Here is a 25539-nt window from a genome sequence, read left to right as displayed (position 1 = left end):
GGCCAAATGGCAAAAATACTGTCGACGTATCTGAGCCCAAATTTTGGTCTTTAGACATGCTGTCTTTAGAGCACGTTGCTCAAAGTCTTCCATATAAAAGTTAGCTATTGGGGGGGGGGGGGGGGGAGTGGTGAGCCCATGGCTGTACCTTCTTTTTGAAGGTAAAAATTGTTTTGCCACACGAAACATCCGGAGCAGACTACATGGGCAAAGAGGGCCATGATGTTGTGTGGAAATATGTTCTGTAGGAGCAAGATAGTGTCATTGATTGGGACATTGGTGAAAAGGGAAGTTATGTCAAAGCCGACTAATAAATCTTGGTCACTGAGTGTAATGTTTTTAATTTTATTAATGAAATGTTGTGTATTTTTTTATGTAGGAAGGGGACGACCTACCAATTCCTTGAGTGTGGCAGCTAATTTTTTGGCTAGGTGATAATTTGGGCTGTCAATTCCTTCAACAATCAGACATAGCAGTGTGCCTGGTTTGTGTATTTTTTATGTAGGAAGGGGACTGACCTACCAATTCCTTGAGTGTGGCAGCTAATTTTTTGGCTAGGTGATCATTTGGGCTGTCAATTCCTTCAACAATCAGACATAGCAGTGTGCCTGGTTTGTGTATTTTTCGCAGGCCATAAATTCTGGGCGCAAGGGCATAATGAGGTATTAATTTTTTTGTTGTTTCTTCGAGCCATGTGTGGACGGATTTGATTAAGTCAGTTGTTTTCTTTTTGTTACATTTTGTGGGGTTGTAGTTTACCATTTGGTAGGTGTTGTGGTCTGATATTAAATGGTTCATTTTTTCAATGTATATTGTACGGTCTAAAAGGACAGTGGCATTGCCTTTATCTGCTTTCGTGATTATAATGTCTTGGTTATTTTTTAAGAATTTAAGGGCTAGATTTTCAGTTCTGTTTAAGTTGGTGCTTAGATTTTTGTTTGAATTTAGTATACATGATGTTTCCATTTGTATTTTATCAGCTAAAATGGCAAGGAGGATCTTAAACCTCTCTCGATATGATACACGATATCGAGTGTTCACTGATCTCGGAGCAATGGCGTAGTTCAAACCTTTCTTTAGCAGCGAGAGTTCACCTTGGGTGAGATTGTGGTTTGATTGGTTGATAACTAAGCAGTGGTCCGATGGTGGTTGGTTGCTCCTAACTTTGTTTGTGGGCAATTGGCTGCTCCTTATGATGTCGGTTTGTGATTGGCTGTTCCTTTCGTTATGGCGTCTTGATGGTCTTGTGCTTTTCTGTTGTTGTGGGGCTTGAAATTTCATTACTAATTTTTCTTTGTTTTCCAGTAATGAGTGCTTGGCCGAGTCGTCTGTAATCCTGTCTAGAATCTCCCAAATTTTTGGAATAATGTAGTCAGATAGCTGTAATTTAAGATGTAGAACTTTGGCTTGTGTGGATGCTACATTTTTACGTGCCTCGTGGATTTGTTCTCATAAGGCTTTTTCCAACCGGGCATAAATAGAGAGCACTTTGGCTGATTTAAACTTCTTTAGTTTAATGCAGTTGGGTATTACGTTGCTGTCTCTACATCGTTTCAAAAAGGCTAGTCGATTCGTTAACAAGGAAACACATATCTTTAGCTTACCGTAGAGGCTGCACTGCTTGTGGGTCGCATCTCTATGGATTATGATGATTCTTTCTTTTAAGGTTACATGGTGATCAGCACTCATATTTGTAAATTTAGGGGCACAAAAACACATGTGTTAAACAGATTATTTTATTAATTAATAATAAAATAAAACTTGATGTTTCAGCCCCTGTATCGAGGTCATCATCGGAAGAATACAAGTGTATAAGGAACCAAGCTACATGCTCGTGCCTTGTATACCGGTAAACTAAATCTACGTAGTTAATTAATCCTTTTCCCTAGCCTAACCACTAGTGATTAAAAAATAAAAATAATAATAAATAAAAAAATAAAAATATATAAAAAAAATAAAATAAAATAAATAAATACAACTACAATAAACTGCTCAAGTCTTCATGTATTAATATTCTTCTGGATAGTTCTGATTGTTATAATATGATTTCTTTCGGTTGCTGATGAATGTTACAAACACTTCACCTGGTTTTCTTCTTGTAGTGGGATTTTTCTATGGCTAGTTTAGGTTGTTATACAGGTTGTAGATGGGTCCTCCACATTCTTGAAATGGTTAGGCCATCATTTTTGTTGAGATTTGGGTTGTGTTTGAGCATTTCACATGACTCTTTTAAATTTTCTCTCAAACCAGGTTTTGGTGCGGTGTAGAGACTTGGTATTTTTCCAATCAATTCTGTGGTATGTTTGGAGTGCGTGGTCAGAAAAGATAACAAAGATTTGTATTTAAGTTTTGTAGATCTGGAAAAAGCATATGACACAAGGTGCCAAGAGAAAAGCTATTCAAAACACTACAGTCATATGGTGTCAGTAGGGTATTATATCAAGCAATACTTAGTCTTTATTTGAGTTGTAAGTCAGCAGTTAGAACTGAAGTACAAAAAGATGGTTTGATGGTAAATCCTTAATTAATATGAAGGAAAGTGGTATTAAACCTAATATCAAAATTGGAGATGCTAATCTCAGCTCTTTACTTTAAGCAAATGATGTTAAACTTTTAAATAAGTCTAGTACAAGTCTGCAAGATTCTTTTTTTTTTAAACACAAATTATGGACTCTACAACAGTGTTATAAATAACTATTTTAATTTCCCCAAAGTTTCAACCTTCACATTAAGGTCAACATCTGGAGTATACACACACACACACACACATATATATATATAGAGAGACAATCTAAATTACATTTCACATAGTGTGCTGAAAAGACAATGATTTGATCAATTATTATTCTACTGGACTGACCTCTAATGAAAATAAATAAAATTACAATAAATAAATGAAATAAAATAAATTAACTACATCAAAACTATATTCTATTTAAGACAACATCAGAGAAACATTCTTTCTTGATGTTGAAAGTTTATTTGTCACTTAGTTAGACTATAATAAATTTAGTTTAATCCTTTATCTAAGTGTGAGCAAACAAAGTTTGCGCCTGAAAGTATCTTCAGGACTGGGGTAAGGTACAACACCGGGCAACTCTTTGCAAAGGTGGAGCAAGCTAACATCACTCCTATCTCAGTATCACCCATAATGCAAAACACATCTCCTTGTGGATATGTATAATGTTATGCATTAAGAGAAGGGCCACTACCCAGACTAGTTTCGACCTTTATTGAGGTCTCTTCAGTGGGAGCCAGGCCCAAGTGGAGATCAGGCAGAAGCATTAGGAAGGTCATCTCTACCTATAGGAGTGACCAAACGGTGTGCCACCTTTTCATTAAATTACTCTGGATTTAGAGAAAGATGTTGAAAGTTTATTTTTCACATGGTTAGACTATAATAAATTTAATTTAATCCTTTATTCAAGTGTGAGCAAGCAAAGTTTGTACCTGAAAGTATCTTCAGGACTGGGGTAAGGTGGTACAACACCAGGAAGAGATGACCTTGATAATGCTTCTGCCTGGTATCTCCACTTGGGCCTGGCTCCCACTGAAGAGACCTCAATAAAGGTCGAAACTAGTCTGGGTAGTGGCCCTTCCCTTAATGCATAACATTATATATATCTGCAAGGAGATGTGTTTTGCATTATGGGAGATACTGAGATAGGAGTGATGTTCGCTTGCTCCACCTTTGCAACGAGGTACCTGGTGTTGTACCACCTTACCCCAGTCCTGAAGATACTTTCAGGCGCAAACTTTGTTTGCTCGCACTTGGATAAAGAATGAAACTAAATTAATTATAAACATTCTTTCATATAGATAGTTTTGTTACAGTGAAAATGATGTCCTAATTTAACATGACAATCGTTATATTAGATTTAGGATCCTGGATTGCCTATGGTTCTACTTAAAATTAATTCTTAGGGAAAGAACATGTGCCTTCCATATGCTGGGGATTTTTTAGACCATCGTTATTGTTAAGATTACGGTGATTGATAATCTCATAGGCCTTTAAATTTAAATTCATACCATGTTTTGATGAGATGTAAACAACAGGTGCTTTTCCAGTCAATTCTATGTAAAGTATTCAGGACATGATCAGAAAGACCAGCTTGACCATAGTTATTATGTTTAATGTAATTTATGTTCTTTTTTTTCTGATAGGAATGGTGCATCCTGTTTCCCTATATAGGGCAAAATTACAGGTGCAATGAATATGGTATACTCCAAGGTGGGTCAGTAGATCCTTGGATGAGTAAGTTCTTTAATTTTGCAGGAGGTAAAAGGTGGCTTTAAGGTTGTATTTTTGTAGATATTCTGTTTATTTTGTCTGATATCCTTTTAATGTATGGAATGGTTACAGTTTTATTGTAGTCTTGTTTATTTTTGTTTTTAGGTGAGGTCTTGTACAGAATTTTGTTGGTAGTATTTTGGCTGTAATCATTGTTTAGCAATTTATTGCTGGTAACTTTTAATTCTTAAGTGCTTATTCATTGTATATATTGGCCAGTATGTGTCGGTTTCCGGTAAACAGTGAAGTAAAGACTGCCAGAAGAAAGACTTGTGACAAGTGTATCTGGAAACGTGTGTGTGTGTGTGTGTGTGTGCGCGTGCGCGCTGAGAAAGATTAGGGAAGTGAAAGAGGGCATTAATGGCAATATCACATTCAATATGAGGCTATTAGTAAAGAGCTTTTGACATTATTAGCATCCTGGAATGTGTTAGCAGAGCTAATCTCAGATGGCAGTCATTTAAACAAAATGGGATTGGAAAGATTAACAAAACAAGTGTTCTCTGCCAGGTTGATAGGAAAAATACCCAGAAATAAGATCAAGATATAGGTGGATTGATACAGTAAAAAGTGCCTTAGAAGACAGAAATATAAAATCTAATAATGTTGGAGTCTTGAAAGATAACAGATTGATCTGGAAAAAAATTGTTGATAAGAAGTTAGTAATGATGTAAGTTCTTCATGTAGTACTATCATAATATCCTGTACACCCCTTGAGGGTACATCTCAGGAATTTGACGATGAGAGCACAATTTACTTGTCTAATTCCCAAACTGCCAGTCCCGTCCTTGTTCATTCATTATTCAGTAATTTTTTGTTTTTTTTAATATATACTAGCCATCAATAAGCAAGGTGGTGGTGGTTTTTCATATAATTTCCCATCTTATGTATTTTGTAAAGAGTACAATCAGTAGGTCTTCTAATTCAACGTTAGCAAGTTTCTTCTTTCTCCACTTTCTGTCCATCTAGTTTTTTTTTTTTTTATCCTGCACAAAGGAGGAGGTGCAAGAACCTATAGCATGTCAGTACCCATGACACGCAGATAAAATTGGGAGAGAAGAAATCTGTTGATATTTCTTAGAGGCTGAAGTTTCATATTAGCCTAGGTAGAAAGGAGAGGCTAACCCACTATAGTACCTTCATTTTGTAAAATTTAATTTGGTAGAAAAAATATATTGTGTTTATTGTATAAACACGATAGTATAAGTTAATAGTTTATAGTATAAGTTGAATCTTCTTCTTCTGCAGCTTGTCCCATTTAAGCAGGGTTGCTGCTGTAACCATATCCAAGTTCTTCATCCTCAAGTCCTCTTCGACCAGCTCCCTCCATCTCTTATTTAGACACCCATGCTTTCTCCTCCCCTGCGCATCCATCTGCATGACCTTTCTTCCCACATATTCGTCCTCCCTCCTCATCACATGACCAAACCACCTCAACCTTGCCTCCTGTATCTTCGCTCCTAAGTTCGTAACTTTCGTTGTTCCCCTGACATAGTCATTTCTCAGACGATCCTTTCTGATTACACCGCACATCCATCTAAGCATTCTCATCTCTGCTACTTCCATCCTGCAGATGTTATTTTTCCTCAGGGTCACAGTTTCTATAGCATACGTCATAGCTGGCCTCACCACTGTCCTACAGATTTTGCCTTTTAGATTGATTGGCACCCTCTTATCGCATACTCCAGCCATCTCTCTCTCTCTCTCTCTCCAGTTCCTCCATCCTGCATTCCACTTCCTTCTCGGCCTCTCCATCCTCTTCCAATGTTGAAATAAGTATCTAAAGTCCTTAACTTTCCTGATGACATTTTCTTCCATCTCCAGATCTGTCTGCTAGCTGCCATCCACTTTGCAACACATATACTCTGTCTTACTTCTGCTCAGTCTCATACCTCTTTCTTCCAGTACTTTCCAGTTTGGCTGCCACTTCTTCTCTTGATTATGTACACAGCAAGATGTCATCTGTATACAGCATTGTCCAAGGCACATCTTCTCTCACCTTCTCCTCCGTCACCACCTCCATCACAATATTAAACAGGAAGGGGCTTAATGCTGACCCTTGATCTAAGCCAACTATTACTTGAAAACTTTCTGTCTATCCCAGGCAGGTCCGAACTCTTGTCTTCACATTTCTGTAGATCTCCAGCACCAACCTGACATATTTCTCCAGTACCTTCTCCCTCAGACACCTCTAGACTTCTTGCCTTGGCACTCTATTGTACACTTTCTCCAGATCAATAAACACCAGATGTAGCTCCTGTTGTTTCTCGCGAAACTTTCCCATCATCTGCCGTAACCCAAAGACAGCCTCTGTCATTGATCGACCAGGCATGAAGCCAAATTGCTCCTTTGCAATCCCCACCTCCTTTCTCAATCTTCCATCAAGAACCCTTTCTAGGATTTTCATTGTGTGGGACATCAACTTTATTCCTCTGTAATTCTATAGTATAAGTTGAATAATTTTACAATATCTGAAGAGAAATTGTTACATATTAATAACTAACCTAACTGAAAGACGGACATTTGTAAAGTGAACTACTTCAAAACTAAAAGATACCAGATGATTAAGTGAAAGAAATGTAGTCATAATAAGCAATGTGGTATGGAATATTAATTCTGAAGTGCAAATTTTAGTACAACTAACAGGAAACCATCTGGACAAAGACTTATTGGAAAGCCTTTTAATGGGATTATATTGATCAGGTGCATATAATAAACAACTATGTTATACCAACTAGTTTCACCAACTAAGGCTGTTGGCATCTTCAGGGTACATAAATGATGTAAGGCACTAAAAAGTAAAAAACTGTTACAAACTATAATCAACTGATTCCAATTATATTAAACAAAAGAAGGCCACAACAGTGGTCTTCTTTTTTAAGGAGGCCACAACAGTTGCCCGCTGTATACAAAACCTTAACAGGAACCAAGGACTAATCTTGCCCGTGATCTGGAAGACCCTTATCAGATCCTCCAACTCGCCAGAACTGAATTATAGTGCCAACTATAGAGCGTTCCTAAATAACAAGTGATATCATGCATGCTCTATGCATGTATTGTACGTGCTCTGTTCTTTGTTTAATATAATTGGAATCGGTTGATTATAGTTTGTAACAGTTTTTTACTTTTTAGTGCCTTACATCAGTTATGTACCCTGAAGATGCCAACAGCCTTAGTTGGTGAAACTAGTTGGTATAACATAGTTGTTTATTATATGCACTTGATCAATATAATCCCATTAAAAGTCTTTCCAGAGTTTTTAGTCAAGAAAATTAAACTTTTTTTTTTTAACATAAAGACTTATTGGTTTCCTGAATGAGAATTTTTTCTGTCTTTCTAGAAGATCATCAAAAGAGGCTATTTATGTTATAGTAGGAGATCATCTTCCTTGAAAACATATCCTCTATGAACCACCAAAAGTAAAGACAGAGGACACAGTTTTTTTGCATATGCAGCATTTGCTATGCTGTGTGGATGGGTTGATCAGGAGAGATTCAATATTGGTGAACAGATGGCATCAATAGCACAACTACTACAAACAAATATACCAGAAAGGAACATGACATTAGTAGCATTTAAGGATATGAAAACAGAGTTGATCTAAGATAAAACCATTTTAATCCTTTAAACAGAATGAAAGGTCAATTAAAAAAACAGCAGCCTGGTGCAAGAATAGGAAGAGAAAATAATCAGAGGAAAAACAAGATCTACGTGGACTGATGGTCTATGTGGGGTCTTAGAAGACAAAACGTAAGGGTTAGCAATATTAGAGTGTTACAATAATTTGAAAATAGTCAAAAAATCTTTAATACAAAACTACTACTCAGAGGCAGCTACAAATATGAATATTTATTTAGCTGAGTTAGGAAGATCTTGTGCACTGTCCAAATTCAGAATGATAGTTTAAGAATTCTAGGTATAAGAATCTTTCCCACCAAATATGATATCATATTGTTCTGGCATGTAAGACTAAAAGCCAACTGATAACACATACATTAGTCTTCTGTTTTATTTCAACTTAAACAGCACTTTACATTGTTCTTTTTTTTATTTTATTTGAGAATATGGCATGATATACTTATGCTGAAATAATCAAAATAATTCCTCTATGCCTTTTGATTCCTCAAAGGTTAGGCAACATTCTCTAAACATAACTTGATAGCAGCCAGTCTCTGCTTTTGCCAACTGTTAGAAGATTTCTGTGATCCCTACTGGTGCTGCAAAAAAACTGCTCCATGAAAAGAATGAAAATGAAAACTGATTCTATCTCAAGGTCTTATTCCTGAATTAGTATTATGTCAAAGAGTGCACATATCTTATAGTCAGTTTTAATAAGTTAGGTTAAAAATCTGAGTTTGTGTGAAAAAAAAAACTTTACCAGAAATTAACTCAGTAACCAGATTGGGGGGGGGGGGGGGGGGTGACAAAAAGTTTAGCAACTAGAATGCAACAAAAAATGGTCTCTTTTGACAATTTGATGTTACCATAAGGTTTCACAAGTCAACACCTGAATGCTAATTCAAATGATATTTATATATAATTTTAATTAGAATTAAACTAGTTTGTCTTAATTTCACTATGGTTATGTGCTGGAATAATCATGTAAACCCTAGCCTGTTTGTGGGTGTGATTATGATAAAAAAAAAAAACCAATCAGATGACAAATGAATGATTCCCTAATGATTACATTATTAGGTGGTGGTCATTATTCTCTAATGACCACCACCATCATTTTGCACACTGTTTGATATACAAAGCAGAATTCCTTACTTATCTAAACCATCTGCAGCACCAGTAAACTAGTGCTGCAGATGGGTAGGACTGATATTTAAAAAAAAAAAAAGTGTTGCTAGGAGCTATTATAACAGCAAAGTGATCTGCTTGCTTAAGCCTCTTGATTACATAAAAAAAATTAATTAAAAATAGAGGTATCAAATACTCACCGCTCGCAATCCTGTAACACTAGACACGTTTACAATATTTCCTGAAATACAATACAAAGGTATCCATTAATAATACATGTTATTAAAAACATAATGACTTAACTTGCAACATATTTAAATCAAATGTTCATAGGAAAGAGAAGCAACAGACAGCATGAAATTAATCAATGAAAAGCTGATCAAACTAAATCTTGCTTGTAAGCATTATAACAGATTTTTTTAATCACACAGAACCACAGTAAAGTAAGTGAAACAAATTAATTTCAATGCTTTGTCTTTTTGAATTTAATTTTTTCTTTATGACAAGCACATTATCAGTGTAAAGAACAGCAGTCAAACTGAAAAAGGCAACAGAAATCATTCAATAACTTTAGAGGTTTGAGAATGCATAGCAATTAGTCATATGTTTGTTTTTATCAAGAATACTGATATAAAAAAAAGTTTTATTAATTTAGTTTGAGTTTAATTAGATGCAAGTATAGATGAACATGGATTTTTATAATTTAATTGGTGAATTAGTGCATGTAGTGACATGCCAAATGAGACAGTTGATTCAACTTTGATATAAGTAGCTTTGAGCAACATGCTGTATAAAACATAATATGCGAGTAGATGATGGGAGAAAGGAGAGAATGGTAATTCCTTCATGCGGTCAAGTGCCATAGAGTGCAAACTCTACTTCTACTGAGCTACACAGACTCTTAAGAATACAGTACAAGGTAAAAATCTCATGGCTTTGACGAGTACTTCATAACATGAAAAGGAGACAGAGACATGCAGGTGGAAACCTATTTGGTAATTATTAAGAAAACTCAGAAAGAAGATAAAATATGAAGGTAGAAAAAGGAAGATTCACTAAAAAAACGCAAATGCAAAATGCAAATCACTAAAAAAATGCAAAGTGGTAAAGAACAGAAATGGATGAAAAAAATAATTGGTGATGTATATGGTGATTCTATGATTGGGGTATGCAGATGAGCAAATAAAGAAAGCATGTTTTCCAAGAGTGAAAATTTGACAGTATAGAGGCTATTAAACAAGCAGGATGGAAGAATGGAAAAGTTACAGTATCAGTCAGAACAAATGACTTGAAAGTAGATGTGGTAGGGGGAAAAAAAAAAAATAAATAAATAAATAAAAATAAAGATTGTAAGCTTGCATAACTGAAGGGGGAGAGCTGTAATTGCTAATAATTTAACGTACAGGAGAAATGGTTCACAGTATGCTGATATTTTTAATGGTAGAAAAATACATCAAACATACTGTGCATAGTATGTTCTCATGTCTTGCTATTACTTTATTTCTTATTACTTCTTATTAGTGATTTCCCACATGCTTGTCTCTCCTCCTCCTTTTCATGTTATGATGTACTCATCCAACGTGCTTTAATGGTAAAAAGGATTGGCACTTCATATTATGGATTGTACTTAAATGAAATTTGGTGTTAGGTAAACAAGGGTTAAGCTATAGATGCCAAGTTATGCACACTCATAATTAGGATTAATAGAACAAATACAGCACAGAGAAATAATTAAGCATGAGTTTAACAGCTCCATATTTTGTCTCTGTTAAAGAAACATCTTAAGGGATACAACATTAAAATTATACTAACACATGCAAAACAATAAGTGAAAATTAAACTAGAACTCTAAAGAAATTCTATGTTTCACTGCAGCAAATATAAACTTTTTTTTTTAAGGACCAGCAGCAGATTTAAAAAAACAACCAGCCTAATCTAAATAAATATGGTTGTGTTAAACTTCCCAAGATTTGGGAAACAATTCTTAAGGGCTCCTATTCAACAGCACCTACTACAGAGAATGCCTCTCATAGGACTTTAGGCTTCTTCACTTGTTTTGTGTGTGTTATTAAAATTTTAATTTAATACTGTATCCTGAAGATGTTTCTATGACAGAGACAAAATATACAAACTATTAAGCCTGTGTTAAATTATTTCTCTGTGCTGCATTCACTCCATTAAACCCAATTATTATTGATATTATTAGGTGCTTTGAGAAATTGTTACTCAGAGAAAGAGTGAATCAGGAAAAGTAGTCAGGAAAACTAGGGACGTGAAGTAAGATCTTTCTTGCATGATATAAGACAAGAGTATTTTAGTAGAACTGAAATCTTTTTCATATTTCATAGTTTGCAATATGAAAAAGAGGAATGATGCTCTCAGATGTGAACTGTAGACTAAAATACACAAACAATATTCAAGAAAAAATGAAAGAGTTTGAGAACAGAAACCAAGCCTTGGAGATTCAGTGGCAAGCCCTGAAGAAAACACTGATTGATAAAGCCAGAGAGGCATGTGGTGAGGTTGTCTACAAGGATAGAAAAATCAGAACTCCATAGTAGACACAGAAAGTTAAAGAGGCAGTGAAGGAAAAGAAGAAAGCAAAGATACCTTGGAAATAAGCCAACTTATGCTCTTAGAGAATATAGAGACAAATGTAAGAAAGCTAAACACTGTGTAAAACTACCTCAATAAAAGTCATGGGAGAACTTTGACAAGAACATAGAAAATAAATATCAAGAAGGTGGCAAGATATTCTGGAGGTTGTTGAAGCTCAAAAATGGAGGAAAGAGTGCAGTAAAAGGAATAAGAGATGATAAAGGTGACATGAAAAAGATATCCTCGAAGTATGGAGTAATTACTTCAAAAAATTGCTAAATGAAACAATCAGTGATAACACAGTAATAAAAAAACAATGACCAGGCATGCAATCAAGAATACGTATCCAAACTTGAAGTAGAAAAAGGGATCAAAAGCATGAAATGTGGAAAGGCAGCAGGAGTAGATGATATTCAACCAGAAATGCTCAAGTAAGGAGGTATAAGTCTTACAGTGGCTGCACTGCATAGTTCAGAAGGCCTAGACAGAAGGATGAATTCCAGATGATTGGATAGAGCTCTCATAGTACCCTATATAAAAAGAGAAATACTGAATGTGAGAATTACAGAGGTATTTCCCTACTGCATGTTCCTGGTAAGATCTATGCAAGCATACTTAAGAAATGGCTGCGAAAGATTGTGGAAGAAAAGCTTGGTGCAGAACAAGCTGGATTCAGGCCAAACAGAGGCTGTCAGGATCAGATCTTCACTTTACGACAAATAGTCGAGAAAGCATGGGAATATAACAAAGATCTGTATTTAAGTTTTGTTGATTTGGAAAAGGCATATGATAAGGTGCCAAGAGAGAAGCAATTCAAAAAGGTACAATTGTATGGTCAATGGGGCATTATATCAAGTAATATGTAGTCTTTATCTGAGTTTGTAAGGCAGCAGTTAGAATTGAAGGAAGTACAGGAAGATGGTTTGATGTTAAATCTGGTGTCAGACAAGGATGTACATTATCCCCTCTGTTATTTATTATTAATATTGATTACATTATGAAGGAAAGTTGTATTAAACCTGATATCAAAATTGGAGATGCTAATATAAGCTCTTCACTTTGCACAGATGATGTTATACTTTTAAATAAATCCATAACAAGTCTGCAAGATTCCCTGACTAAGTTGAATAACTGTTGTAACAATTTGGTATGAAAATCAGCAGTAGCAAGCCAAAGACAAGGAAAATAGCAGAAGCACTGAAAATATCAACTGCATTGTGAATGGAGAACCTACAGAACAAGTAAAACATTTCACTAATTTGCTAATGTATGTCTTCCAGCTATTTAGGCACAATTTTTAGTGAAGATGGTAAATTAAATATGGAAATAGACAACAGAATCAACAAAGCTGGTATGGTAGGACATCAACTGAATAAATTTATATGGAATTAGAGAGAAATTAGTCAAAACACTAAATTAGCTGTATACAAGATATACAAGACAGTGTTCAAACCAATTTTAACTTATGAATCTGAGAGCTGGGTTAGAAGTAAAACACTCGACTAAAGACTACAGATCGCAGATATGAAAGTCCTGAGAAAGATTAGGGATGTGAACAGATGGCATCAATGGCAATATCATATTAAAAATGAAGATATTAGGAAAGAAGTTGAAATTGTTAGCAGAGCTAATCTCAGGTGGTATAGTCACTTAAACAGAATGGAAGAGGAAAGATTAGCAAAACAAGTGTTCTCTGCCAGGTTGGCAGGAAAAAGATTCAGAGGGAGACTAAGATATAGGTGGATTGATACAGTAAAAAGTGCCTAGATCTGATAATTTGCCGGACTGGTTAGTGTATCCACTCTCCAGCCAAAAAGGCTGTGGGTTCGAATCCTGCTATCGGCATGGATGTTTTTGATTGTCTGTGGAAATACTAGTGGTGGTCGGCGGTAGATGGCATTGGTGTAGTTGTGGTTAGTTGAAGTTGGTGGATTGAGTGGTGGAGACAGAGTTCTGGAGTGGGTACTCTCACTCCATGAGGGATGTAATCCTGTACACCCATTGAGGGTACATTCAGGAATTTGATGATAAAAAGAGGAATGGAATCTAATTAGCAAAACCATAGACATGATTTGAGGTTAGTGTTCTCACAACTATAGTCATTTATACAATAAAGGATGCAGGAGAAAGTACAAAGCTCTAGTTTTGCCTGCCCTGGTTTACTGGAAATATATAGAAAGGGCTACTGTAGATGTGGTAGGGAAACATGAAGAAATTTACCATGACACAGAATGAAATGATCAGAGAGAAAACTGGCAATCCACTTGCAAAGAAAGATGAATGATAAAGTAGATCCTTATGCTTGACCTGATCAAACGTCATAGAAATGTCAAAAGTTACCAACTGAGTTTCACAAAATCTTTCCATAATTTGTGTCCAAAGACAGGTGATGCTGGAAACCTGCTATGGATCAATGGAGTCAGAATCCATAATGGAAGTCACTGGTGATGTTGACTGTTTGAAAGAAATGAAGTGAAGACAAATAGAAGATATGAAGAATGAAAAGATGTAGCTTCGTGGCTGATTCAATCTCTCTTCTTTGAAAGAGTTTAAATGCAGGCTTGTTTCCATACTGCAGAATAGACAAGATGACAATGAAAGAGTGTCAAAACTACAGGTTCCTGCATTCTGATCTTGCTGATTTGATCCAGGTATGAGAGATAACGTACAGGAGAATTCAGTACAAAACAGTATTCAAACCAGTGTTAACATATGAATTTAAGCATTAGGTCAGAAATTAAACAATAGATCAAAGCCCCAAAATTCTGAAGAAAGTTAGAGGAATGAACACATGCCATCAACAGCAAAACATTAAAAATTAGGATATTAGGAAAAACTTGACATTATTAATATTCAAGGATTGTGCAAGCTGAGATAATTTAAGATTATATACTTTTATGTGGCTCCAATCTATGAAATGTTATTTGTACACTTACAATATATTTGTACCAATGGTAGTCTAAGGTGTTTTTTTTTTTTTACTATTTTATTAATTTTATACATTTTTTTGATATTTTAATTTTTTATTATGTAGTCTGGCAACCCTGCTCTAGAGTAATTTTTCAAGCCACTTCAAAAAGCTAATGAACAGTTAGTAAACTCTCACACCCTTAGTACTCTCCATCACATGCTGTCTCAAGTAATTATCTCTCAGTAGGTGTATAAATTCCCTTTCCTTCCTGCTATGTGATCTTTCTTCCTTCCAGTCTATATCTCCATAGCTGAAGTCCCCATAATAATCACTTGACCTGTACTTATTATACTAATTTGCTAATTATTTATTCCAGATCATCTGTGGAATTCCCTGGCCTATAGCAACAACCAACTGTATATTTTGTCTTACTGGTCTTAATCTCACACCAGATTGCTTCAAATGAACAGCAGCTGCCCTGCCTATCTCTTATTCTTTTTGGAAGCAATTCATCCTGCTATCATCAACAGTACTTCTCTCCCCATCCTATCTTCCCTGAAAATACTAAACTTCACATTCTATCCCTGTAATTACATCATCTGCTGTTAGACAAGTCTCACTAATGCCTATCACTTTTGGAGCGGTTGCACTAACCAATGCCGGAAACTCCTTCCTCTTGTTCCTGATGTTGTTGTCTTGTCCTTTGAAGAGTCTTAGATGTTTCCATGTGCTCCTTTGGCTATGTTGATGATTTTGTTTGCATAGAGCTGTTGTTCAAGATTAGGATCTATTTCTTGCAAGGCTGCTGTAATTGTTGGACAGGTAAAGATGTTTAGAGAGTGTCAGTTCAGTATTGGGGCAGTTGTTTCAGTTTCTATATGTTCTCGTATCATCTGTATTGATCTTCATTCCTCTATAATGTCCTGTTCGGAGTCTTGCTATCGTGGTGGAGGTCTTTCTGTCAGCATTGATTTCGGGAATTTGATGTTGTATCACTGATTTCAGTGGAATTAATTTAGCTTTTGCTAGTGCGTTAGCATCAGCAAGAGTTATCACGTGAGTTTCTTGGTTGAGTTCTCTGGCCGCTTTTGCTAATTTATCAGCTGCTTCATTGTAATCAATGCCTACATGAGCAGGAATCCATTGTAAAATGCAACTTTTTCCTAAACACTTTAGTTGATTTAAGAGTTTATGGGTGTCTTGTGTGAGCTTGGTACTGCCATTTTTGATTGCCTCCATAGCTGATCTTGAGTCATTGTAAATTATAATTCCCTCAGATTGTTGAGATGATAATAATTTTAAGTAGGCTTCGAGTGCTTTATTTATTGCATAAAGTTCACTAGTAAAATTGGAAGCAATTCTCCCAGGTTCAATTTTTATTGAGTTTTTCACCTTTCAGGAGTAGAAGAACACCAGTGCCTCCATTAATCATATTGGTGTATGATGATCCATTGGTATAACAAATAACCTGTTTGGAGGATGAAAGAAGGTTGTAGCATTTAGGCCTTTTTCTTTGAGCATTTCTTTTGATTCTTTTTTTTTTTTTTTTTTTTTGTACAGAGTTTGGTAAGGTTTAGATTTATGGAGGTATTTGGAGGTAAAGGACTGGAAAATAGAGGTTCTTTGTTTATGTGGGCATTTAGCTGATCACGACCTATTTCCTTCCTGATGGTGTTATCATATTGAAAAGTTGATGATCTGTGAAGTCTGCATTTTTGGTTCCAATGTTCATAGGTTTTTAGGGAGATATGATCGCTTTGGTAGTTTCTGATATTATTTATGAATTTTATGGTGGCAAATTTTCGTCTGTCCCACAGCAGGTCGAGCCCACATTCCTGTTGGGCTCTGATGTTGTTAGTGGATGAGACTGCAACAAATGTAATCTTGGATGCTTTTGCTTGTATTTTGTCTAATTTTTCCTTTACCGATGAGACCGAAAGTGACCAGATAGGTGTTGTATATTCCATTATTGGCCTTATTAGTGTAGTGTAAGTAGTTTTGAGGATTTTTGGCTTTGTGCCCCAATTTGTTCCACTAAGCCTTTTCAGTATATTTAATTTTTTTTTAGAACTCTGTTGGAAGTGTTAGAGATGTGTTCTGCAAAACATAATTCCTGATCAAGAGTAATACTAAGGTATTTTGGATTTGTGACTTTTTCAATTAGCTTGTTGTTGATCATGACTTTGGGATTGAAGGAATGCCTATGTCCTGATGCTTCTGCCATCAGTATATAGAGACTGCGACATTCCTTTATGCCTCCAACCTCCCTTACTTCCTGAATGGACTATGCTATTTAATATATTTGCTTGAGACTAGATTCTATACTTGGTCATTCTCACACTCACTCGCCTCACACAAACCGCCTGCTTCCACCCTAATTGCTTAAGTTTTCCTGAATTTGCGCTTTAACATGCTCAGTGAACAAAGGCCTCTCTCTAGACAACTAAATGATTCAGATGCAGTCAATCAGTCATTGTACAAACATCCTTCTTTTCATCAAATACAAACCACAGATTCACAAATCCTGCATCATTCTTTCTGCTGAACCAATGTACAAACTCATTAGCTAGCAATGTTCTCCTCCTCAGTTCACCTCTAAGCGTGGTAGGAGAATTACCATCTTCGTCCCCTTCTTGCTATTCATTTTTACCCCTTCTTGCTATTCATTTTTACCCCTTCTAACAATTCCTTGACATCCTCACCTCTCAAAATTATTTGTGCCAACCAAGACAATCAGTTCCTTCACCTTATCTTTTTATCTGGATGGCAAGACTAATATAGTGAATTGTTGCACAAGGGGAAACATAATTTTGTCACACTTTCATTAAGTACTCTACTAATCATTGAACCTTTATATATAATTTTCTCCTTAACTTGTTTTTCTTGTTTGTTCACTTGATCTTTATTAATACTTCAGACCATCTGCTTCTTTCTCTTCTCAGCCCTGCTAATCTCTTGTTGCTTTTGCAATTTTCCATTTCACGCTTTGTCCTGCGAAGGATAATGCAAGCTATTTCATTATTAATGTCTTTTTTCATTCTCTTCTATTTCCACAGCCACATGCTCAACATTAATTCTGACATTTTCCATCTCACCATCAGTATTGTCCACTCTACGAAATTGCTTTCTGTACAACAGTTGTGACTATTCTAGCCTGATGCTTATAATTTTCATTACGGACATCATCCTTAAGCACATGGTATTCCTTCCACATCATCCTTTTCTTACGAATCTCCTGCTTAATAAGATTACATATCCATTTGACTTCTAACCTATTTATTCTTCAAACTCTCATGACACACTCTGATATCGCATCTTTTAAGTATTGTTTAAAAGATTCCCATGCACTGTCGATATTCTTCCATCATTCAACCATTCACATTCCACTGAACTCAGCATACTCCTCAGTTGGTCATAATTACCTGCTTTGTAGATCAGCATGTAACCTTTTGTAAAGCATGTAAACTACGGCAACAAACTCTACCCCCTTTGTTTCTGATACTCCTAGCATTTGTGTACAGACATAATAATCTACCTGCATGTTCTTTTGCATACTCTTGTCTGCAAGTTGTCCAACTGTATCATGCAGACTGCAGACAAGAGTATGCAAAAGAACATGCAGGTAGACTGTGTTGATGATAGGAATGGGCTTTGTCATGAAAATGTTGATGGGTCTGAACTTTGTGTTCATCTGGTTGTCCAACTGTATCAAAATCATTCTCTCCTCATCAACATTTTCATGACAAAGCCCATTCCTGTCATCAACACAGTTATATAACACTGTTGCTCTGACACTCACATTCTCACCATTCCTCCCTTTATAATTTAGTTTTCCTGACTCTGTATTAGGTTTCATATTGTTATTAGTTTTTCTAGACTCCTGATACCAAACGCATTCAGGTGTAGGCAGTCCCTCTTATACAAATCCAAGTCACTTCCAAAGCAAGTACCGCATGATCACTGTCACCAACTGGAGGCAGAATAATTACATCTTTAACTAAAACGCCCTCTGACACTATAATCAAATCTAACACTCTCTGACCTCAAGTTCTTTCTGTTACATGCTGCTTGAGGAAGTTGTCCGGCAACATCTCAATAAATGCATTTTCATTCTTCTCATGAGATTCTACTGCTACACAATCAATATTTGGATAATTAAAGTCATGCATTACGATTATTCTTTTCGCACTCATCTTGTCAATTTGGTGACATTTCTTCCTCACTAGCAACCGATCCATCAGGTCTGTAACAACACCTACTACGTAATTGACCTTGTTAGATTCCATCTCACACAGATGGCTTCAAACTCACTGCCACACGAAATACTGTTAGTAGTAGTACTACAATCATAGGTCTCAACTCTAACTGGATTCAAAGTCATCTGATATCATTAGCAGCATGCCTCCTTCTCTCCTATCTATCCTCCTAAAAATAGAATACCTTTTACACTCGATATCAGTTAGTATGTCCGATTCTGATAGCCAGGTCTGACTAATGCCTTCAATCTGAGGTCTCAACATATTAACTCGGCAACAAACTCTACCCCCTTTGTTTCTGATACTCCTAGCATTTGTGTACAGACATAATAATCTACCTGCATGTTCTTTTGCATACTCTTGTCTGCAAGTTGTCCAACTGTATCATGCAGACTGCAGACAAGAGTATGCAAAAGAACATGCAGGTAGACTGTGTTGATGATAGGAATGGGCTTTGTCATGAAAATGTTGATGGGTCTGAACCAGATGAACACAAAGTCAAAATCATTCTCTCCTCATCAACATTTTCATGACAAAGCCCATTCCTGTCATCAACACAGTTATATAACACTGTTGCTCTGACACTCACATTCTCACAATTCCTCCCTTTATAATTTAGTTTTCCTGACTCTGTATTAGGTTTCATATTGTTATTAGTTTTTCTAGACTCCTGATACCAAACGCATTCAGGTGTAGGCAGTCCCTCTTATACAAATCCAATCGCCCCTCAAACTCACTCCACACATCCAAAATCTTGCGTTCATTCCTTCTGCACAGCCTATGCATCGAATTGTTTGCCATCATAACCCTTCTTAATTCATGATCATATCAAGGTAAAATACTGATGATTTTCACTTTCTCACTCTTGCCTCTTCCAACATCCCTTCCATGTCTTCTCATACTGAACTTATCGCTAGTTAAGTCATTAGTACTGACTACAATTACGATTTCATTTACTTTTCTGTTTTTGAATTGCTTCCTTTATATTCTTCATTTTCACTCCAAGAAAACTCAAAGTTATAACTCACTCATCAATGGCATGTTTTATTATAGAGTCACCATACCAAATAACTTCTCTTTTTTTTAATGTCACTTACCTGTTTCTGTGCTTTGTCATTTCTTATTTTGCTCCTTAATTTTCATTTTCTTCCTATGCTCATTTAAATGCCTCTCTCTTGACTCCTTGTAATTCCTGTGTCATTTCTTTGACGATCTGCTTTAATTTTGGTATTTTGGAGACTAATTCATCTTCATTAATCTCCTCCACAACTCCAATAACCTCATTAGTGGGGCTAACCTTCTTCTTGCCTGCGGTGCTCTTTTTAGCATTACTTTTCTCGTGAGTTTTTGGTGACATTTAAAATTTTTACTTATTGTTGAAATCTTAATAAAAATATGTTAGAAAATACTAAATACACTAAAAACGCTAAAATCTACACTAATGTACTATAAAACATTAATTTTCTAAGGAAAAATCACAATAAAAACAGACACAAAAATCAACCATTTTACACAAACGCTAAATTCACTGAACCAATAATTATGAGGGACAAACTAACAGTAAATTACAAATGTTCAGATAATGGCAAAATAAGTACTCAAACAGAATAGTATAATTCATATTATGAATGTAAACAAGAAAATACCTACAAGTGCTAATCACAAATTTTTTAATTTTGATACTGTTAATTTCTGTAAATCTATTTACAGCCATTCTTAATTATCTACTAATTTTAAAGTATATGCTGACCTTTTGTTTTAATCAAATGTGGAATTGCTAGCTGCATCATATGAAATACAGAGCGAACATTAATATTCATCACATTATCAAATTTTTCAAGTGGGGTGTTTTCTGTTGTTCCATTAATTATAATACCAGCACTGTTGACCTAAAAAATAAATAAAACAGACCAAGTTTATTTCTTTTTTGAGATACAATAATCATTTTTAAAAAAGAAAGAATTACACGAAACATTTCTAGCACAAAAATAATAGTAAACGTTTATCTTATCCATTTAAATTTTTGCTTTTGTAACCATTCCATTTCAGTTAAATCTGCCAAGAAATTATATTCTTGCATATACTTGGATAAAGGATTAAGCATGAATATGCTTAATCCTTTATCCTCTTGGCTAGTTTCATTTAGTGTATAATCAAGTAATAAAACTTTCTACAACTATCTCTGATCCAGAGTAATTTAATAATGAAGTGATTTACCTGTACTACTTGTATATGGGAAATGCATGGCTTCTGCATTAATTCAACTTGGTATCTTCTGCATCTGGCTCCCAATGAAATGGTTTTCCATCACTGCATTCCATTGGATTAGTGCCTATTGTATAGCTTCTACTAATGTGACCTTTATTAGAGCCTTTCAGTGAATGCCTTGTCTGGGGAGATTAGCAGTTCTTGCAGGTGACTTATGGAGGTTAATGTTTGGCTTGGTGACTGATTTTTGCCTACACTGCATGGAACCGAGGCTTCTACAGGTTTTGTCTGGTGCAACCATTGTTGAATATAGTGAATTAGAAAGATAATTTTGGGTAACTCATTAAGGTTAGAGTGATTTGAAAGATTGTCTGGTTTTTGGAAATAACTCTTTACTCATATAAAGATCTGCTGAAGTGGTCTCAATCACTATATTCCATTGAATGCTTGCCTATGGTATAGCTTCTGCTAGATGGTATGATCTGCCTGTTACCAAGAAGAACTACCACCGAGTATTTTGGAGTGATCAAGAGTGAACATGTTAAAATTTGATTCTTCGACCACTCACTGAGGTTAGAGTGATCTGAAGGATTACCCAATTTTGGGATATGACCTTTTGCTCATACAAAGGTCAAAACTGGTCAGGATACTGACCTTCCTATAAACCATAACAATATATGCTTACAAAAAGAAGCATGTTTTGCATTATGGGATATTAAGGTAATAGATGTGAAGTCATCAGCTTAAAGTAGCCTAGTTGTGAAGGCCACATGCAAGCTATGCTTATTTACACTTGAATAAAAGATTAAGCAACAAATAATTTCCTGGCTACTCCTTCAAGAAGTAGCTATAGTATTCAACATTAAATACGAGACTAATCTTCTAGAATGGTAGACAGTATCAAGCAGAGTGATGTGGGCAAATATTAGAATGGGGAACTGGACAATGAAACTTATTTGAGCCTATAGTCCCACAGAAGGTTCTACTAAAGTAGAAGTGGAAGAATTTTTTGAGGCTTTAGAGAAAGCAAACTGACACGATGAAAACAGAAAAGTTATTCCTTGTTGGAGATCTAAATAGCAGAATAGGAAATGATTGTCATGCATACAAAAATATTTTGAGAAAATTTGGAGAAAAGAGAAAAGCTAATAATGGCAAATACATGTTGGATTGCTCAGGACATGGTCAGATTATTACTAACATTTCTCTCTCTCGAATTTCCTCATGTCTAAACTCAAACTTCCTGATGATGCTTTGCCATTTCTTTCTCTCCTGTGCCTTTCTTATTGATTGTTCTAGTTTAATAAGTTCAGTGATTCTTGATATTTGGTCAACCCACCTGTTGGAGGATTTTCCACTTTTTCTTTTTCTTTGGATGATTACTTTTTCTAGGCAGTTGCCTTCCCTTCTACATGTGTCCAAAATATTGCAGTATTCTCTTTTCGATTATGTTTATCAGTCTTGTGTGGATATTCAGTTCTTCTAGAACACTTTTGTTTGTTCTCTTTTCTGTCCAAGACACTCTTAACAATCTTCTCCAGCACCAGAGCTCGATCACCCCAATTCTTCTTCTGTCATCTTTTGTCACAGTCCAAGACTCAGAAGCATAGAGAAAGATTGAAAAAAACTAAGGTTTCTACAAACTTAATTGTTGTCTTTTTGGAGATGTGCCTATCTTTCCAAATCTTGGGTAAATCAGTCATTGCTTTTTTAGCTAGTGCTATTCTTCTTCTTATCTTTTTTATATCCATCTTTTTTTGTTATCATCATTCCAAGGTAGTTGAAATGGTTGACAATTTCAATTCCTTCTATATCTATCTCTTCTGCATTGTTTAAAATCATTATTTTCATTTTATCCTGATTTATTCTTAAACCGTGGCTTAGGCTTTCCCATTCTAATTGATTCAGGATGGATTTTAATTCCTGTTTGCTATTATCACGGTGTCATCTGCATATTGTAGGTTAGTGATTGTTCGGTCACCTAATTTAATGCCTCCATTCCACTTTTCTAGAGATCTTTTCATTATAGTTTCATTGTAAAGGTTGAATAGTAATGGTGAGAGTATGCATCCTAGTCTTGATCCTTTTTCAAATTGGAATGCAGGGGATAGTGAGATTTCAATTCTTACTCTTGCTTGATTTCCTTGATATAAGTTCTTTATGAGGGTTATTAGATGGTTTGGCATTCCTGATTCTTGCATGATATCCCATAAGATATCTCACCTCATGCAGTCAAAGGCCTTGGAATAACCTATAAATCATAGATAAAGGTTTAAGTTGAATTCCCTTGCTTTTTCAATTATTTGTCTGATGTTAGATATATGATCTCTAGTCCCTCGACCTTTTCAATCCTGCTTGTTCTTCTGGGATCTGATGGTCTATAAAACTTTGTAATCTCTCCTTAATAATGTGTAGTAAAATCTTGCTGTATGAGATAAGGGCAATGGTGCAGTAGTTTTCACAGTTGTTGTGATTGCCTTTTTTGTAGATTGAGATAATGGTGGAATTGGTCCAGTCATTCGGCCATCTTCCAGTCTTCCAGATTTTGTTGCATAAATCGTGTATCCAGTTGACTGCATTCTCCCCAAGGTTTTTCAAAATTTCAGCTGATATTGAATCAGGACCTGGGGCTTTGTTTTTCCTTAATTTTTTAATTGCTTGTTCTACTTCACTTATGAGGATCTCCGATTCTGTTTCCACGTTTTCCATAGCTCTTCGTCTTCTTGTTGAATAGCCGGATCCTTGTAAAGCTCTGTGATCTTGACATTTTCCTCTGCAATTATATTAAGTTTTGGTTTGAATTTTTTGGTTATATCCTTAACCTTCTTGAATAAATCTGCTGTTTCATTAGAGTTGGAGTGTTTTTCTATTTCTTTACAGATGTTTTGGATATAGCTATTTTTATCTTTTTGACAAGATTTCTTAATAGCTCTATTCAAGTTCAGGTAATTTGGGTTTTGCCAATTTGTTATTTTAATTTGTTTCCTTTTTCAATTAGTTCTAGGGTTTCTTTTATAATCCATTGACTACCATTCTTCTTTTTTATTGGGAATTGTTTGGCTGCAGATTTTGCAATGGTTTGTTTTAGGTATGTCCAATATGATTCAATGCTTTGCTCCTGAGGTGTGCTTTTTTTGTTTCTTGAGCTCTGATTCAATGTCCATTGTAAATTTGTTATCCATTTGTGAAAAGTCATATCTTTTGTTACTGTTATTCTTACTTGCTTTCAGATGGATCTTTAAATTAGAGATTAATAATTGATGGTCTAATCCATAATCTGCTTCTGGCAGTGTTTTGGTGTTATTGATTAATGTCCTCCATCTTCTGTCAATTGAAATGTAGTCAATTTGATTCTTATATCGATTCCCAGGTGCTACCCATGTGTATAGTCTCCTCTTGTGCTGTTTGTACATTATGTTAGCGATTGCTAATTCCCTTTCAATGCAGAACTCCAATAGTTTTTCTCCTCGTTCATTTCTAATTCCCAGTTCGTATTTTCCAACGATTCCATATAAATGATCATCATGTATATTGAATACCACCTTGGCATTGAAGTCTCCTAGAACTATTCGAATGTCCTTTCTTGGTATTGTATCCATAGTTTCATTTAGGTCTTTGTAGAATTCCTCACTTACTTCAATCTTCTGCATTCAATGTGAGTGCATAAACTTGTATCAGGATTGCTGGAATTGGGATGGTGTAATCTTACTGTTATGATTCTGTCACTGACTGGTTTGTATCCTTTTACTGCTTTACTAATGTTTTTATTAACAATGATGACAACTCCCTTTTCACTGTTATGGTCTGGACCAGAGAAAAACACCTTGTTTCCCTTATGTGTTGTAAAATGACCATGTTCTTTCCAGTGAGTTTCAGCCAACCCTAAGATTAGTATCTTATTGTCTTCCATTTCATTCTGTATTATGTCTAGTTTCCCAGTTTGCAGGCATCCTCTGATGTTCCATGTTCTTATCTTGAAAGACTTTCTAAGAGTTATTTTATGATGATCTGATTGATGATTTTGTGGGCTAGGATTGTCATCAGTCTTGTTGACATCATAGTTTCTCAGCCTAGTCAAATTTGGTCTTTGTTGCACATTCCTTTCCCCTCTGTGCTTAGAGGTACCACCTTGGTGTGCCAGGCTGGCAGCTACCCCTCTGTTATAAGTCTGCATCATCATGAAGGTTATCATGGAATAATAGTAGAGTGGTTTCTTGTTGTCTTCTTTACAGCAGTATCCTGGCCAGAGATGAACAGTTAGTCATAGCCCAAAGTTATCACGTTTGAGTCAAGTCAGTCCTCTGGATCTCCACTCATATAGCATGTATAATACAAGAGGTTACGGCTAGTGGCGCTCTGCCCACTGTTAAGTATGTTAGTGGTTAGTTGGAAGAGGAGGAAACAACCCTAGCCCTCGAATACTCTAATAGCTTCAGGGAGAATGGAGGATCTCCTCCTGGGGTTAGTAAGAGAGACAAGAGAATAGATAGAAAGCTTAAAGTAAAGAATCCTTGTTTGGAGGAAAGTTAGTA

At 35.6% G+C, this 25539-nt stretch overlaps 1 protein-coding gene across 1 annotated transcript in view; it reads right to left on the bottom strand.

Moving 5' to 3' along the window:
• The window catches only part of LOC150110033 (uncharacterized), a 181307-nt gene that overhangs the window by 77106 nt on the left and 78662 nt on the right, over positions 1-25539 (bottom strand). The window contains exons 4-5 of the mRNA XM_090397595.1: positions 20550-20688; positions 9235-9275 (exon numbers count right to left, since the gene is read on the bottom strand). Of these exons, the coding sequence (XP_090253721.1) occupies positions 9235-9275; positions 20550-20688 (180 nt within the window). The remainder of the gene's footprint in view (positions 1-9234; positions 9276-20549; positions 20689-25539) is intronic.

Source organism: Typopeltis vanoorti, chromosome 1 (genome assembly GCF_054136105.1).
Source record: "Typopeltis vanoorti isolate ZY-2024b chromosome 1, IOZ_Tvanoo_1.0, whole genome shotgun sequence".
NCBI lineage: Eukaryota > Metazoa > Arthropoda > Arachnida > Uropygi > Thelyphonidae > Typopeltis > Typopeltis vanoorti.
This window is presented reverse-complemented; position numbering and strand designations above follow the sequence as displayed.